This window comes from Neomonachus schauinslandi, chromosome 15, assembly GCF_002201575.2.
Source record: "Neomonachus schauinslandi chromosome 15, ASM220157v2, whole genome shotgun sequence".
Lineage (NCBI taxonomy): Eukaryota > Metazoa > Chordata > Mammalia > Carnivora > Phocidae > Neomonachus > Neomonachus schauinslandi.
The window spans coordinates 40,563,425-40,578,435 of NC_058417.1; the positions used below are offsets into that span (position 1 = coordinate 40,563,425).

The window sequence follows — 15,011 nt, forward strand, 5'->3', positions numbered from 1 at the left end:
CACCCCTGCGGCCACAGTCCCTGCCAGCCTCGGGTTATTCAGGGTATTTCCCGGCGGCTGGAGGCTCTCTACCCCCGCCCTTTCGCAGCAGGGCTGAGGCGCGCGCTTGCGCGGGGTCCGGGAAAGCGGCGCGTGCGGGGAGAGAGAGGCTGGGGAAGGGGGGAGGTGAGAGGAGAGAGGGTGGGAAGGAGAGAGAGAGCCGCGGAGAACCTGGAACGACAGAAGAGAGAGAGAGAAGGGAGAAGGGTTGGGGGAGAGACGAGGATAGAGGAAGGGGTGAGTTAGGAGCACAGACAGCGATCCGCTGCGAACCCCAGGAGAACTGGGAGCCCGAGCTGGACCTGGAGCCCTAGCCGGAGCCGGGCACTGGGAGGCGGCCGCCGAGACCCGTCAGCCCTGCACCATGTGTCTCCGGCTCCTCTGCATCCTGCTCGCCGCGGTCTCAGGAGCCCGGGGCTGGGGCTACTGTGAGTGCCGGGCTCAGGTGCAAGCAGGGTGGGGCCAGGGAGTCCAAAGCCTGCAGGGCGGGTCCAGCCGCATTGCGGCTAGGTGGTCGCGGGTCCCTTCCCTGGCTGGCGCGCGCTTGCTCGTTCCCATCCTTTCCTGCCTCTCCCCCGCGCTCCGCAATGCAGCTCCGAGGCTGGCGCGCGCTCCCGGGCTGGTGCTGGGCTCCGAGGAGCCGAGGATCCAGTCGGCCCCGGGCAGGGATTTGGGACAGGGATCCAAGCGGGAGCTGGTGCCTGGGCTTGAGGGTTGGGGGTAAGGGTGGTACTGGTGATCCCAGCTGGGGTTAAGGTCTTGCCAGGGCCTGGGGCTGGGCTTGGAGCTGGCCTGGGGGCTAGGGTTTGGGGCTGGGGCTGGATTTTGAGGCTGGAATCCAAGCAGGAGTTGGTGACCCTGACCGATGCTAAGGTTGGACATGAAGCTGGTGATGCTGGTATGACTGGCTGGGTTTGGGACCAAGGCCTGGATTTGGGGTTGGTGAGGGTTGGGGATGCTGATGAGTGGGATTGATGATAAGGCTAGGGCTGGATTGGTGCCTTGGGCTGACTCAGGTTCTGAAAGATCCTGAGGTTTGGGGTTGTGTTTAGGGGAGTACTAAGCCTGGGCTGGTACCGGAGCAGTCACAGGGAAGGTCTGGCCTAGGGGTCCCCCCAGAAGGAGAAGGCAGCCTCCCCTGAGTGTGCAGCTGTTGCTGCAGCCCAGGTTGAGCAGATGGCTTCAGTTAGTGCTGGGGTGGCTGCTGGAGAACAGAGAAGGAAGAGCTCCAGTTGCTCAGTGTGCGTGGTCTTTGGAAGGACCTGGGAGGGGCCGCGCGAACAAAATGTCTGTTTCCCCAACCTAGACGGCTGTGACGAGGAGCTGGTCGGGCCTCTGTACGCACGCTCCCTGGGCGCCTCCTCCTACTACGGGCTCTTCACCACGCCGCGCTTTGCCCGGCTGCACGGTGAGCGAGGCACCGCCCCAAGGCGTGGTGGGGGCTCCGGAGGGCTAGGGAGAGCCAGTGGTAAAAGCCCCTGCCTCTTCTATAGGCATAAGCGGATGGTCTCCCCGAATTGGGGACCCGAATCCTTGGCTCCAGATCGACTTAATGAAGAAGCACCGGATCCGAGCTGTGGCCACCCAGGGCTCGTTTAACTCGTGGGACTGGGTCACACGCTACATGCTGCTCTACGGGGACCGAGTGGACAGCTGGACGCCATTCTACCAGCAAGGGCACAATGCGGTATTCCAGGCCCCCTGTGCACACACTCGGAGAACCTCTTCGGTTCTGCATCCTAGGCTGGGCACTAGCTTGGGGGAGATGGAGGAGGTGATGGTGGGGACACACGTGAGGAGCAGTGACTTCCAATCTGGGGATTCAGTCCAGAGGGACGGTCAGCTCACCATGTGTGCAAGACTTTCTCAGATGACAGGGATTCACATACCTTAGGGTCAAATCTAGGAGAGCTTCTTGAAGGAGGGGACATCTGAGTTGAGCTTTGAGGAAATAATAGGATGGCGGGAGAGGGCACCTGTTTGTCTAAAGCCACGAGGGCCCAGGAGATCAAGGAGAGTTTCCTTTCTGGAAGTTGATATTGGCTGGGTGTGACAACTGCCCGCTGGGAGGCTGTAGAGAAACGAAGCAGAGGTGGGGACCTGGTCTCTCCTCTCCCCTTCCCCCCTCAGACCTTCTTCGGCAACGTGAACGAGTCGGCGATAGTGCGTCACGACCTGCACTACCACTTCACGGCGCGCTACATCCGCATCGTGCCGCTGGCCTGGAACCCGCGCGGCAAGATCGGCCTGAGGCTCGGCCTCTACGGCTGCCCGTACAGTACGAGTGCGGAGGTCGTGGCTGGGGGTGGCGGAGGGGAGGCTCCGGAGACAGTCTTCCCGGTCCTCGGCCCACCTACTGTCCTTCGCGCAGAGTCCGACGTGCTCTATTTCGACGGCGATGATGCCATCTCGTACCGCTTCCCGCGAGGGGTCAGCCGGAGCCTGTGGGACGTGTTCGCCTTCAGCTTCAAGACCGAAGAGAAGGACGGGCTCCTGCTGCACGCGGAGGGCGTCCAAGGCGACTACGTGACACTGGAGCTGCAGGGGGCGCACTTGCTGCTGCACATGAGCCTGGGTGAGCTCCGCCGCCGGCCGGGCGACCCCGGCGGCTCTGCGGCCACGCCCCTCGCTGCTCCGCCCCCGCGAGGCCGCGCCCACTCCCGAGCTCGCCCTTCCTTACTGTTCGGACCAAACCCACAATTTGGTGCTCGCAAAACACTGGACTCCGAGTCAGGCGATCTGGATGCCAGTCTCAGCTCCACCTACCAGTGGTGTGACCTTGGACAAGGCACTTCTCCAGTCTGTTTCCTCATTGTAGAAACCTTATATATACTTTGTGTACATATACATATAAACCCAAGAGTTGTTATTTTGTATTTCATCAGCTTTTCATAACATCCATATGATGAAGTAGAAGCAGCTAGTGGAAAACGGGGGCTCAGAGGGGTTAAATGACTTACCCTAAGTCACATACTCGCCGGTGGACCCCGCTCCATCCCAAGCTGAGGACGTCCAAGCTCTATATGCCCTGGGCCCTGTGCCAACCCTTCTCTGTGCTCCTGGCTGCTGCCTTCCCCTGGGGGCTAGGCCTCTCTGGGGCTCTCCAGGTTGTAGGTCTGACCCTGCTCCTCCGTCCCCCCAGGCAGCAGCCCCATCCAGCCCAGGCCCGGTCACACCACTGTGAGCGCTGGTGGCGTCCTCAACGACCAGCACTGGCATTATGTGCGTGTGGACCGATTTGGCCGGGAGGCAAACCTCACCCTGGACGGCTATGTGCAGCGCTTTGTGCTCAATGGTGACTTTGAGAGGCTGAACCTGGACAACGAGGTGAGCAGAGTGGTTTATTTAGTCGAGTTGGAGTGCTGGGCGGGTCCGTGGGAGACAGTGCTTTCCAGTTCCTGAATATTCTAGCAGCTCTTGGCAAACTTGCAGCTCACGGGCCTGGGTTGTTGTGGCTGTTATTGCTGTTAGCAGGCTGATTTCCTGGGCACCGCCCCCAGAACAACTGACATGGGATCTGGAAATCTGGGTTTTGGGGATCCGACAAGATGAGAAAATTGCCCCATTGGATTGCCCAACTGTGTGGCCCTGATCTGCAGATAAAGAATCCCAGACAGGTTAATTGACCTACCCAAGGGCATGCAGCCAATTTGTGGTGGAGTCAGGGCTAGCACCCAAGCCTGGGGAGGCCCAGCGAGCTTCCAGCTTTAACATCGATACTGGGGAAATGTGCCTGGGAAAGCGTGGGGCGGAGGGGAGAGAAAGTGCGCGTGCGCGTTCTGGCACCCAGGGAACCTAATCCCCCACCCCGCCCGCAGATGTACATTGGGGGTTTGGTGGGCGCTGCGCAGAAGAACCTGGCCTATCGGCATAATTTCCGAGGCTGTATAGAAAACATAATCTTCAACCGAGTGAACATCGCAGACCTGGCCGTGCGGCGCCATTCGAGGATCACCTTCGAGGCCAGTGGGCTGGGGGATCAGGGAGGGAGGGACATCAGAGCTGCTCGGAAAGCAAAGAGAATCAGATAAAAGCCGAGGATTCTTCTCTCCCCAGCCAAATGCTCAAATGGTGGGGTGGTGGGGGAGGCACCACGGATTCACAGGAGGTGCAAAGGCCACCCCTCCCTAACCCCCAGTTAAGAAGGTGTGGTCTGGTCTAACCACATCCTCAATTAATGCTTGAGGAAAATAAGGTGCAGAGACCCCGGGGTGGCTTGGCCCGGGATCACGGAGTTGTACAGTGGTTGAGTCCGGTCTTGAACCCAGGTCTGTTTTGGTGTGGTCCCCGCCCCCCACGCCACCCCAACCCTGCAGCGAGTATTCTAGTGCCCGCCAGGAAGCCAGCAGGAAGTTGCCTCTCCAGGCTGGGAGGAAGCGAAGGAGGCGGTCGCCCTGGAGACGGTGTAAAGCCAGAATAGCCAGCAGAGTCCCCCAGGGCCGACTTGGTTGGAGACCCCCTCCACAGCTGGTTATGTTTGTGGGGGCTGGGAATGGTCAGAGTGGGAGGTCCCACCCCCTCCCCCGCACACACCCCGAGGGAGTGCCGTGAGGAGGGTCTTAGATCGGTCCGGAAATTGAATTCCCCGCAGAGGCAGACAGCACATTCATTCTCTTGGATGCTGATGGCCCCTTACTTCCGTCCTCAGGGTAAGGTAGCCTTCCGTTGCCTGGACCCGGTTCCTCACCCCGTCAACTTCGGAGGGCCTCACAACTTCGTGCAAGTGCCTGGCTTCCCGCGCCGAGGCCGCTTCGCCGTCTCCTTTCGCTTCCGCACCTGGGATCTCACGGGGCTGCTACTGTTCTCCCGCCTGGGGGACGGGCTGGGCCACGTGGAGCTGATGCTCAGTGAAGGGCAGATCAACGTGTCCATCGCGCAGACTGGCCGAAAGAAGCTTCAGTTTGCTGCTGGTGAGGGGTGGAGAGTGGGGGGAGGCGGGAGGCGCCAGAAGGCCAGAGAAGGGCAGAGGAGGAGCGGGTGCGGGCCCGCAAGGAGGCCTCTCGCTTATTGGAGAGGGGTGAGGGGGGGAAGGGAGCAGGGCAGGAGGACCCTGAGCCCTGGGGATGGGACGGAGTGGACGGGGGTGAGGAGTCAGATCTGAGCCGCTCAGGCTGCTGGGAGAGGCAGGTAGGCTGAGGAGTCCTGGTCTCATCTAGTTCCAGGGGGCTCCAGAAGAGTTTGTTACTCGTTTGCGACTTTGCCAACTCTGCCTCAGCTGCTAGGGTTAGTGAAGACAAAGATGTCACCACTCAGTGTGATAAGTGTGATGGAGAGGGGGGTGCCTGGGTGGCTCAGTCGGTTAAGCATCTGACTCTTGATTTCCGCTGGGGTCCTGATCTCACGGTGATGAGATCGTGCCCCTAGTTGAGCTCCACACTCAGCAGGGAGTCTGCTTGAGATTCTCTCTCTCCCTCTCCCTCTGCACCCCCCCCACGGGCACTCTCCACTCTCCTTTCTCTCTCAAATAAACAAATCTTTAATATATGTTATAGATTATATTTAATGTTATATATTATTTATATATTTAATATATTATATATTTAACATTTGATATATTTAACATATTATATATTTAATATGTTATATATTTAATATGTTTTATATTTAATATGTTGTATATATACATATGTGTGTGTGTGTGTGTGTGTGTGTATATCTAATGTAATGGAGGGCACATAGGCACAGAGTGAGGTTGCTGCTTCCCTGCTCAAGACACCCTTATCTCAGAATGTGTCTTCCCACACCCACACCATCCTTTTTTCCTGTCCAGGGTACCGCCTGAATGATGGCTTTTGGCACGAGGTGAATTTTGCAGCCCAGGAGAACCATGCAGTCATCAGCATCGATGACGTGGAGGGGGCAGAGGTCAGGGTCTCATACCCTTTGCTGATCCGCACTGGCACCTCATACTTCTTTGGGGGTAAGTGGGAGCCAACCTGGCCAGACCCCTGTCTCTGGGTGGGAAGGCATCACCAAAGTCCCCTCAGATGGGGCTACCTGGAGATTTGTAGGGATAAATCCCTCTCTCCCCTCTGGAGCCTTGGGGACTGGAAGGTCACTGCCATTGTCTCTTGGCCCCCTTCCTTCCTTCATATCTGGCTTTCCTTTGGCATCTCCCCGGGGGAGGGTCTCTGGGGTCTCCCCTGGGGAGGGCCTCACAGGGGTGGTTGCTCCAGGTTGTCCCAAACCAGCCAGTCGATCGGGCTGCCACTCCAACCAGACGGCGTTCCATGGCTGCATGGAGCTGCTCAAGGTGGATGGTCAACTGGTCAACCTGACTCTGGTGGAGGGCCGGCGGCTTGGATACTATGCTGAGGTCCTCTTTGACACATGTGGCATCACTGATAGGTATCCAGAAGCCCCTCTCCCTGCAAGAGGTGACCCCTCCAAAGCCCTCTTCGGTGGTCTCCCAACGGGAGTGGCCTTTCTCAATAATCTCCCTTCTCCTGGTCCCAGTTCCTCAGTCTCCCACTTGGAGATGACTCCTCCTTGACCTCTTGTCTCATCCTCTTGTCCTTCTTTACCTGGTTCTTCCGTTAAAGTGACACATGCTCGGACTGGAAACGAAGCATCTGTTCTTGGTCCTAGAGGGTTTTCTTCGGGGCGGTGGGGCGGATAAACAGTAGTCCTTGAGTCCTGAGGCCTGCCTAATGTGCCAGCACTTAGGCTTATATCTAGCTAGTTAGTCGGGGTGCTGGTGCTCTCAGGAGCCGGAAGGGAAGTTTGTAGGGATCAGACCCCATGCTCACGCTCACAGTAAGGCACCTTCCCTTGGTGCTGACCCTCTTCCCTAGGTGTAGCCCTAACATGTGTGAGCATGATGGACGCTGCTACCAATCCTGGGATGACTTCATCTGCTATTGTGAACTGACAGGCTACAAGGGAGAGACCTGTCACCAACGTAAGCCGGCTGGGGCATGGGGGCCACTCCGGGGCAGGGGAGGCCAGGAGGTTGCTGGGGATCACGAGGCTGCTAGAGCTGGTAGGACTGGCCCTCCTAGCCCTCTGACCCCATAACCCCACCCCATGACCTACCAGCTCTGTATAAGGAATCTTGTGAGGCTTATCGACTCAGTGGGAAAACTTCTGGAAACTTCACCATTGATCCTGATGGCAGTGGCCCCCTGAAGCCATTTGTGGTGTACTGTGATATCCGAGGTCAGTGGCTCTGATGGGTGGTGAAGGGGCAGCTGACAGGGCTGTGAGGGGGTGTGGGGGAAACGGGATTGAAGCGGGGAGACAGGGTCCAGCAAGATTGATCTGTGGTGGGGGGTAAAGGATGACAGAGGGGAAAGGGGACACTCAGGAATTTGTAATCTAGCTTTGCAGATAAATTCCAGCTTCCCGATCCAGTCCATCTGTCCCATCTCCAGCCTCCAGGGTCGGGGGCCCAGAGCTGGGCTGGAACAGAGCTGCTGGCCACATTTATTGGCTCTGAGGAGCAGCAATGGTGGTGGAGGTGGGCAGGGAGATGGGTAGAGAATGCCCATCTCGAGCCAAAGCTCTGTCCCTTCCACTCCCCCAGAAAACCGGGCGTGGACAGTTGTGCGGCATGACAGGCTGTGGACAACTCGGGTGACAGGTTCTAGCATGGAGCGGCCATTCCTGGGGGCCATCCAGTACTGGAATGCCTCTTGGGAGGAAGTCAGTGCCCTGGCCAATGCTTCTCAGCACTGTGAACAGTGGATCGAGTTCTCCTGCTACAATTCCCGGCTCCTCAACACTGCTGGTGAGGGCCTGGGCCGCTGAGGGCCTGGGCCGCTGAGGGCCTGGGCCACGGCGGGCAAGGTGCAGCGCTGGAGGAGAGACCCATGGGGGCTTGGGAGGAGGGAACCAGAGGGCTCAGCTGGAGCTCTTGAACATTCGAGCAAGGATCTGGGTGGGTTGGAAAGGGGAGAGGAGCCCCGGGGCTAATGGAGGGCTGAGGCCTGGAAATGGCCTCCACGTCTTCCCCAGGAGGCTACCCCTACAGCTTTTGGATTGGCCGAAACGAGGAGCAGCACTTCTACTGGGGAGGCTCGCAGCCTGGGATCCAGCGCTGTGCCTGTGGTCTGGACCGGAGCTGCGTGGACCCCGCTCTGCACTGTAACTGTGATGCCGACCAGCCCCAGTGGTGAGGGGCGAAGGGACAGGGCGTTCAGGATTCCAGGGGCAGCAGAACAGCAGGGCCTGAACCACTGCATCCTGCCCCCACAGGAGAACCGACAAGGGACTGCTGACCTTTGTGGACCATTTGCCCGTCACCCAGGTGGTGGTGGGGGATACGAACCGCTCCAATTCTGAGGCCCAGTTCTTCCTGAGGCCTCTGCGCTGCTATGGCGATCGTGAGTGGCAGACCCCTTCTGTGTGCCCTCCCAGGGTTGGCTCTCCAGTTTCCAAAATTTAGGCCACCTGACCCACTGCGGGTCTCTAGGACATCCTGCCAGACACCCAGCTCCTGCTGGGATGGGACCCCTTCTGTGTTGTTCCCTGTACCTCATTCTCTTTCATTAGACCCCTTCTCCTTCCCTTGGCTCCCCGCCCCCAGCCGTCCCCCCTGCCCTATCTTCCCCCACCCCACCGGGGGCTCCCTTCCTTCACCCTCCGACCTCCCTGACAAGGCCTTCCTCCTTCTGCTTTTGCAGGGAATTCCTGGAACACCATCTCCTTCCACACTGGGGCTGCCCTACGCTTTCCCCCCATCCATGCCAACCACAGCCTTGATGTCTCCTTCTACTTCAGGACCTCGGCTCCCTCGGGAGTCTTCCTAGAGAATATGGGGGGCCCTTACTGCCAGTGGCGCCGGCCTTACGTGCGGGTGGAACTCAACAGTGAGCGGGCAGACGCCGGGAGGGGCGTGGGCTGGACGGAGCTCTCTGGGCCGAGGTGGGGTAGGCAGAGGCTGGGGGAAGGGACAAGGGCAGATGCCAGCACGGAAAGGGCTTTGGGTAACAGTAGGTTCTAGACCCGGGTCTGTCTTGGTAGCTGGCTGGCTCTGTGAGCTTGGGCACTCACTTCAGCTCTCCGGGCTTCAGGCCCCGCACATGTGGATAAGGCAGCTGGACTCCTGAGGTGTTTTCTACCTGACTGGCTATGCTTCTAACCTCAGAAGTGGGGCTGGGAAGCTGGCTCCAAGGATCTGCAAATTTGGGAGAGACCAGGAGCATAAGGTTTTAAGGAGTTTATGGGTTTTGTCCCAGGCTGAGGACAAACTGGAGGGACATTCAAGGAGCTCTGAGGAGTGAAGAAGAGAGCTTGTATGGGGTGAGGAATCTGTGAGGTCTGAGTCCTTTCTCCCCACCCCTGCGTTGTCCAGCATCCCGGGATGTGGTCTTCGCCTTCGATGTGGGGAATGGGGATGAGAACCTAACAGTACACTCGGATGACTTTGAATTCAACGACGATGAGTGGCACCTGGTCCGGGCGGAAATCAACGTGAAGCAGGCCCGGCTCCGTGTGGACCACCGGCCCTGGGTGCTGCGGCCCATGCCCCTGCAGACCTACCTCTGGCTGGAGTATGACCAGCCCCTTTATGTCGGTGAGCAGCAACCCTGCGCCGGGTCTGAGGCCTCCTGCGCCTTCCCGCCCTCTCACCGCAGCTCTCCTGGCTTCCAGGAGCCCCGTGTCTGAGGTCCCCATGCCCTCTGCTGCAGAGTGGGCCAAGAGCTCACCTCTCCTCTCTAGGCCGTGGATTTTATGCCATGATTTCGTTCCCCTTAGCTCCCTCTCCAACCCCAATACTTACCCGTCTCTGGCTCTACACCCATTTCTTGACCGGCCCGCCCTTCCCAGGATCTGCAGAGCTTAAGAGGCGCCCCTTCGTGGGTTGCTTGAGGGCGATGCGTCTGAACGGAGTGACTCTGAACCTGGAGGGCCGTGCCAACGCCTCAGAGGGTACCTCACCCAACTGCACGGGCCGTTGCGCCCACCCCCGGTTCCCCTGTTTCCACGGAGGCCGCTGTGTGGAGCGGTACAGCTACTACACGTGTGACTGTGACCTTACGGCTTTCGATGGGCCGTACTGCAACCACGGTCAGTGCGGCTGCTTATGGGAGACCCGGAGCCCTAGGGCGCAGCGGGGTGCAGGGAGGGCAAGGGAAGGACGGAGGGTGCAGGGTCAGCACCAGGGAAAACTAGAGCTGTCCCTGGGTTCCTGAGTGCTGAGGCGGGGCCGTCCGGCAGCTGAAGATGCCGGGCGACTCCAAGTCATAAAGTGGGGCAAGGAAGGGATGGTACAGTTGGCTGGTACTAAAGGAACTCAAAAGCAACCGGCAGATAACTTCCCCATCTTCCCACTGTCACCAAGATAGCACAGATCAGCCCCCTTGCAAGCATACCCACCGCAGGCGGCGCGACGCCCTCCTATGCCATTTCCTAGTTGATAATCGCTGAGCTCCTAAAACACGTCTTACAGCCTGGTTCTCGGTTAAGGCAAGCCTTGACATTCAGCACCGCAAGATTCCGCACATGCACCCAGACTGCATCCTTCCTAAGGCTGGCCTAGGAGGATGTGCGCGCAGGTAGGTTCACGGTGTGCGAAGTCTGCCGGAGCAGGGAGATGCAGGGACTCGGGGACCAGCAGAGGACCTTTCGTCTTGGTTTGGAAGTGTGAGTGGTGGCGAGTGTACCAGAGGGGTTCACGATACCTCGATTCTTTTTTTTTTTTTTTTTAAGATTTTATTTATTTGTCAGAGAGCGAGCACAAGCAGGGGGAGTGGTGGGCAGAGGGAGAGGGAGAAGCAGACTCCCCGCTGAGCAGGGAGACCGATGCGGGGCTCGATCCCAGGACCCCGGGATCATGACCAGAGCCGAAGGCAGATGCTTAAACGACTGAGCCCCCCAGGCGTCCCCATGATACCTCGGTTCTAATCTTGGCTCTCCGCGTACTGCGTATCCTTATGGCAGTCAGTAGCCAGTTCTGTGCCTCAGTCTCCCCATCTGTCAAAGGCACGGGTTGTACTGGATGATCTTTTCCATTTCTCATGGTTTTAAGATTCCATTCTGGGACAGATTCCATTTCTGGGACAAGGGGACCTACCGGTGAATGGAGGCATGCTGTGACCGCGCGGCAAGGTCCCAGGGCGGCGGCGAGGATGACATAACAGTGTCCGAATCCGGGAGTGGGGGCCCTGACCTCACTCCATCTGCCTTCAGATATCGGCGGTTTCTTTGAGCCCGGCACCTGGATGCGCTACAACTTGCAGTCGGCGCTGCGCTCGGCCGCCCGGGAGTTCTCGCACATGCTGAGCCGGCCGGTGCCGGGCTACGAGCCGGGCTACGTCCCTGGCTATGACACCCCGGGCTACGTGCCTGGCTACCACGGGCCCGGGTACCGTCTGCCCGAATACCCCCGGCCCGGCCGGCCGGTGCCCGGGTACCGCGGGCCTGTCTACAACGTCACGGGAGAGGAGGTGTCCTTCAGCTTCAGCACAGACTCCGCCCCCGCCGTCCTGCTCTATGTCAGCTCCTTCGTGCGGGACTACATGGCCGTGCTCATCAAGGAAGACGGTAAAGGTCCCACAGCCCCCCTCCCGCCCCAGCTCCAGCTTCCGGCAGCGCGCCCTCCACTCTGACAACTACTGGTTCGCTGGTTCAAGGCCCCCCGAGCGCTCTCCGAAGACAGGGGGCTGTGGGAGCCCAGAGGAGACGCCCCTTCTCCCCCCCATCCCACAGGGACCCTGCAGCTGAGGTATCAGCTGGGCACCAGCCCCTACGTGTACCAACTGACCACGAGGCCCGTCACTGACGGCCAGCCCCACAGCGTCAACATCACCCGCGTCTACCGCAACCTCTTCATCCAGGTGCGCGCGGAGGGAGGCAGACCAGCTCAGACGGCGCCCAGGTTGCGGCCCCCGGGGGAAAGGCCAGCTATTTAGCACGAGTAGGGCACATCCCAGTTCACAGAGGAGTCTCCTGTGTTTTGCCTCCTGTGACCCTCACACGTGCCCTGGGAGCTCGCTCGGGGAGGCAGGCGTTCTTACGTCTGTTTTATAAGTCAGTGAATGGGCTCCACAAAGTTTTCCACAAAGTCAAACCCCTGGTGGCTGCAACGACAAGGCCCAGATGAGGCTGTTGGGTTTTCCACGCCGAATCCTTCATCTGGGTGGCTGTCCACCCAGGACTGAGCGAGGGCTCCCCAGCAGCGGGGGCGGCACGGGGGTTCAGCGGGGTCTTGGCTTCGTCAGCCTCTGGTTCTCCCTCCCCCTCAGGTGGACTACTTCCCGCTGACAGAACAGAAGTTCTCGCTGTTGGTGGACAGCCAGCTGGACTCACCCAAGGCCTTGTATCTAGGGCGTGTTATGGGTGAGCTGTGGGTGCGAGTGTTTGGGGTGAGGGGTTGTGGGCGAAGCCCCTGGAGCCCAGAGGAGCGAGGGACCTGGGACCGGCTGCGAAGGCGGTGATCATGAGGAGCAGGAAACCTGTGGATGGCGAGCGGTGAGCGGGGCGAGCCTAGGGGTGGCCCCAGCCCCCGTCCCTCTGGGCCTGCCTCTCCCTCAGAGACCGGGGTCATCGACCCAGAGATCCAGCGCTACAACACACCGGGGTTCTCGGGCTGCCTGTCTGGTGTTCGATTCAACAACGTGGCTCCCCTCAAGACCCACTTCCGAGCCCCTCGCCCCATGACCGCTGAGCTAGCCGAGGCCCTTCGAGTTCAGGGAGAACTGTCTGAGTCTAACTGCGGGGCCATGCCACGTCTTGTCGCAGAGGTGCCACCTGAGCTGGATCCCTGGTATCTGCCCCCAGGTAGGTCCAGGGCACACACAGAAGAGGGACGGTCGACAGGGAAGGGAAACGATTCTTAACACGGAGGAGGCTTCTCCTAACTGGGGCTTTCTCCTCTTCAGACTTCCCGTACTACCACGATGAGGGATGGGTGGCCATACTTTTAGGCTGTGAGTAGCATGATCACTACCCTGACCTAATTCTACCCTCCGTGGGCATCCCCTCCGTGCCCCGTATCCCCAGGGCTGAGGGGGGCGAAGGCACTAGGCGTGTGGGGGTGCACACACACATGAGCTAGGCTGTGCGGACGGTAGGAGAGAATTGAGCTGGAGATTCTTCAAGGTTTGAGGATGCTATGGACTTTTAACTGAAATGAAATATTAAAATGGCGCTATAGCTAAAGGATGAGGAAAGGGGGTGCAGTAACCTCCAGAGAGGCGAGAAACTGGGGTAACTCCAGGGATGTGCAAAGAGAATACTAGAAATCAAAGACACCAGGGGTTAAGCCAGGAATTCAGACCTGCCGGACACTTGGGCCTGGCTTGCCACGCTCGAACTGCGGACAGTCATACACGCATCCTTTTGGCCAAAAGCATACATGTGTGTCTGTGGAGATACCCCCAAGAACGGCTCTGAATTGTTCCTTCTTTCCCTTTCAGTTTTGGTGGCCTTCTTGCTGCTGGGGCTGGTGGGGATGTTGGTGCTCTTCTATCTGCAAAATCATCGCTACAAGGGCTCCTACCACACCAACGAGCCCAAGGCCACCCATGATTACCATCCTGGCAGCAAACCTCCCCTACCTACTTCAGGCGCTGCCCAGGTCCCGGCCCCTACACCAGCCCCAGCCCCAGCCCCAGCCCCAGCCCCAGCCCCAGCCGCAGCTCCAGGCCCAGCCCCTGGCCCCCGGGACCAAAATCTTCCCCAGATCCTGGAGGAGTCCAGGTCTGAATGAATCAGGAGAAGGGCTTTAGGGACCAAGTCCATCTCCTCTGAATCTCCCAATTCCCACCTCTCCCCACCCTGTCAGGGACATTTGGCTCCTCTTAGCTGGTTCTGCTCATCCAGAGGATGCCCCTCCTGCCAAGTCTGGTAGGCAGAGCTACAGATGGGACCAAAGGGAGTGGCCGACCTCACTGCCTAAAGCAATGCTCTCCCCGTCCCCGTTTCCCCAGGCTCCTGGTTGTTTGCCTGCCCCAAAGGAGAAGCTCCATGGGGTAGAGACAGGCCCTCTCTGCCATCCCTGTCCCAGCTGCTGCCAGGGATTAACAACAGAGTGCAAGGGAGATTAACTGCTTCCCTTCAAATATTCAATCTCAGCAGGGACAGATGTGTGGGATTGCAGGGATGCACCGGGCATGGGGGGAGGAGGCTGCTACATCATATCCCCTAGCCTCCCCCCTGCCCTGCAGAATGTCTTCCATCTGCTTCCACTCAGTTGGGGGTCAGGGAGGGCTTTGTTGCTGTTCCCCACCCTCTCTTTTTTGTTTTGTACAGAGACCAAGAGGCCTCGCTTTTAGCACCTTAGTACCTCCGCTGCTTCACATGCTTTAGCCAAAGCCATAAAAAAAAACTTGCAATGTAGAGAGAATAATGCAGACACACCGACTAGCCAGCCCTCTATTCTTCCTCCCTCTTCCAAGATATGCAATAGCCTTGGTGCCTGTCCAAAGGCTTGGCCCCCTCTCCAGTGCATGAGGAGTCCTCTTTCCTCCGCTCAGAGATGCTGCTTCGTTTGCCCGGGAGGTCCTATTCTTTATATATAATTTTTGTTGCAAAATCTCTCTCTAGAGAAACTCTATATATTACTCTAATTTTCTAATTACCAGTTTATATATAAAAGAAAAAATCAATCGACTGTCCTGTGCTGTGCCCACAGTCTGTGGTTTTTGCTTCTCCTGTGTTGGAAGTCTCGTGAGGTTTGCTGGCCACTCACCCAGTCCGACCCAGCCTCCACTCTGAAGCCATGCGCTCAGAGCCTGAGCCGTCCTAATAAAGCAGAGTGGCAGAGCCCCAGTCTGTGCGTGGTAGCTGGCGTCGTGGCGAGGGGATAAGCGGGATGATTTTAAAGGACCCCATCTGAGGGCTCAGGAATTTCTACGGGGAGCCCTCAGAGTCCTTGCATCACTGACCAGGAGCCAGATGGGCTCTCGCCAAACCCTTCACCTCCCCTAACCCCAGATCTCAGCGGACAAGTGGGGATCAGAATGCTAGTGCGTCAGTCCGAGCTGCCCCCGTACTGACGCCCCTGGATCCTTCCAGCCCCAAAGTAC

General features: G+C 58.7%; 1 protein-coding gene across 1 annotated transcript; it reads left to right on the plus strand.

Annotated features, from left to right (window-relative positions):
- The first annotated feature begins 201 nt into the window (after positions 1-201).
- CNTNAP1 (contactin associated protein 1) lies at positions 202-14,595 on the plus strand. Its single transcript, XM_021681791.1, has 24 exons — positions 202-467; positions 1,346-1,447; positions 1,533-1,726; positions 2,170-2,317; positions 2,411-2,614; positions 3,182-3,366; positions 3,858-4,001; positions 4,688-4,949; positions 5,810-5,959; positions 6,216-6,387; positions 6,834-6,940; positions 7,078-7,197; positions 7,565-7,768; positions 7,996-8,152; positions 8,236-8,363; positions 8,664-8,849; positions 9,335-9,556; positions 9,811-10,050; positions 11,173-11,526; positions 11,692-11,819; positions 12,228-12,321; positions 12,517-12,762; positions 12,864-12,911; positions 13,401-14,595. The coding sequence occupies exons 1-24, from the start codon at positions 404-406 to the stop codon at positions 13,691-13,693; spliced, it is 4,152 nt and encodes a 1,383-aa protein (XP_021537466.1). The 5' UTR covers positions 202-403; the 3' UTR covers positions 13,694-14,595.
- Positions 14,596-15,011: the final 416 nt, after the last annotated feature.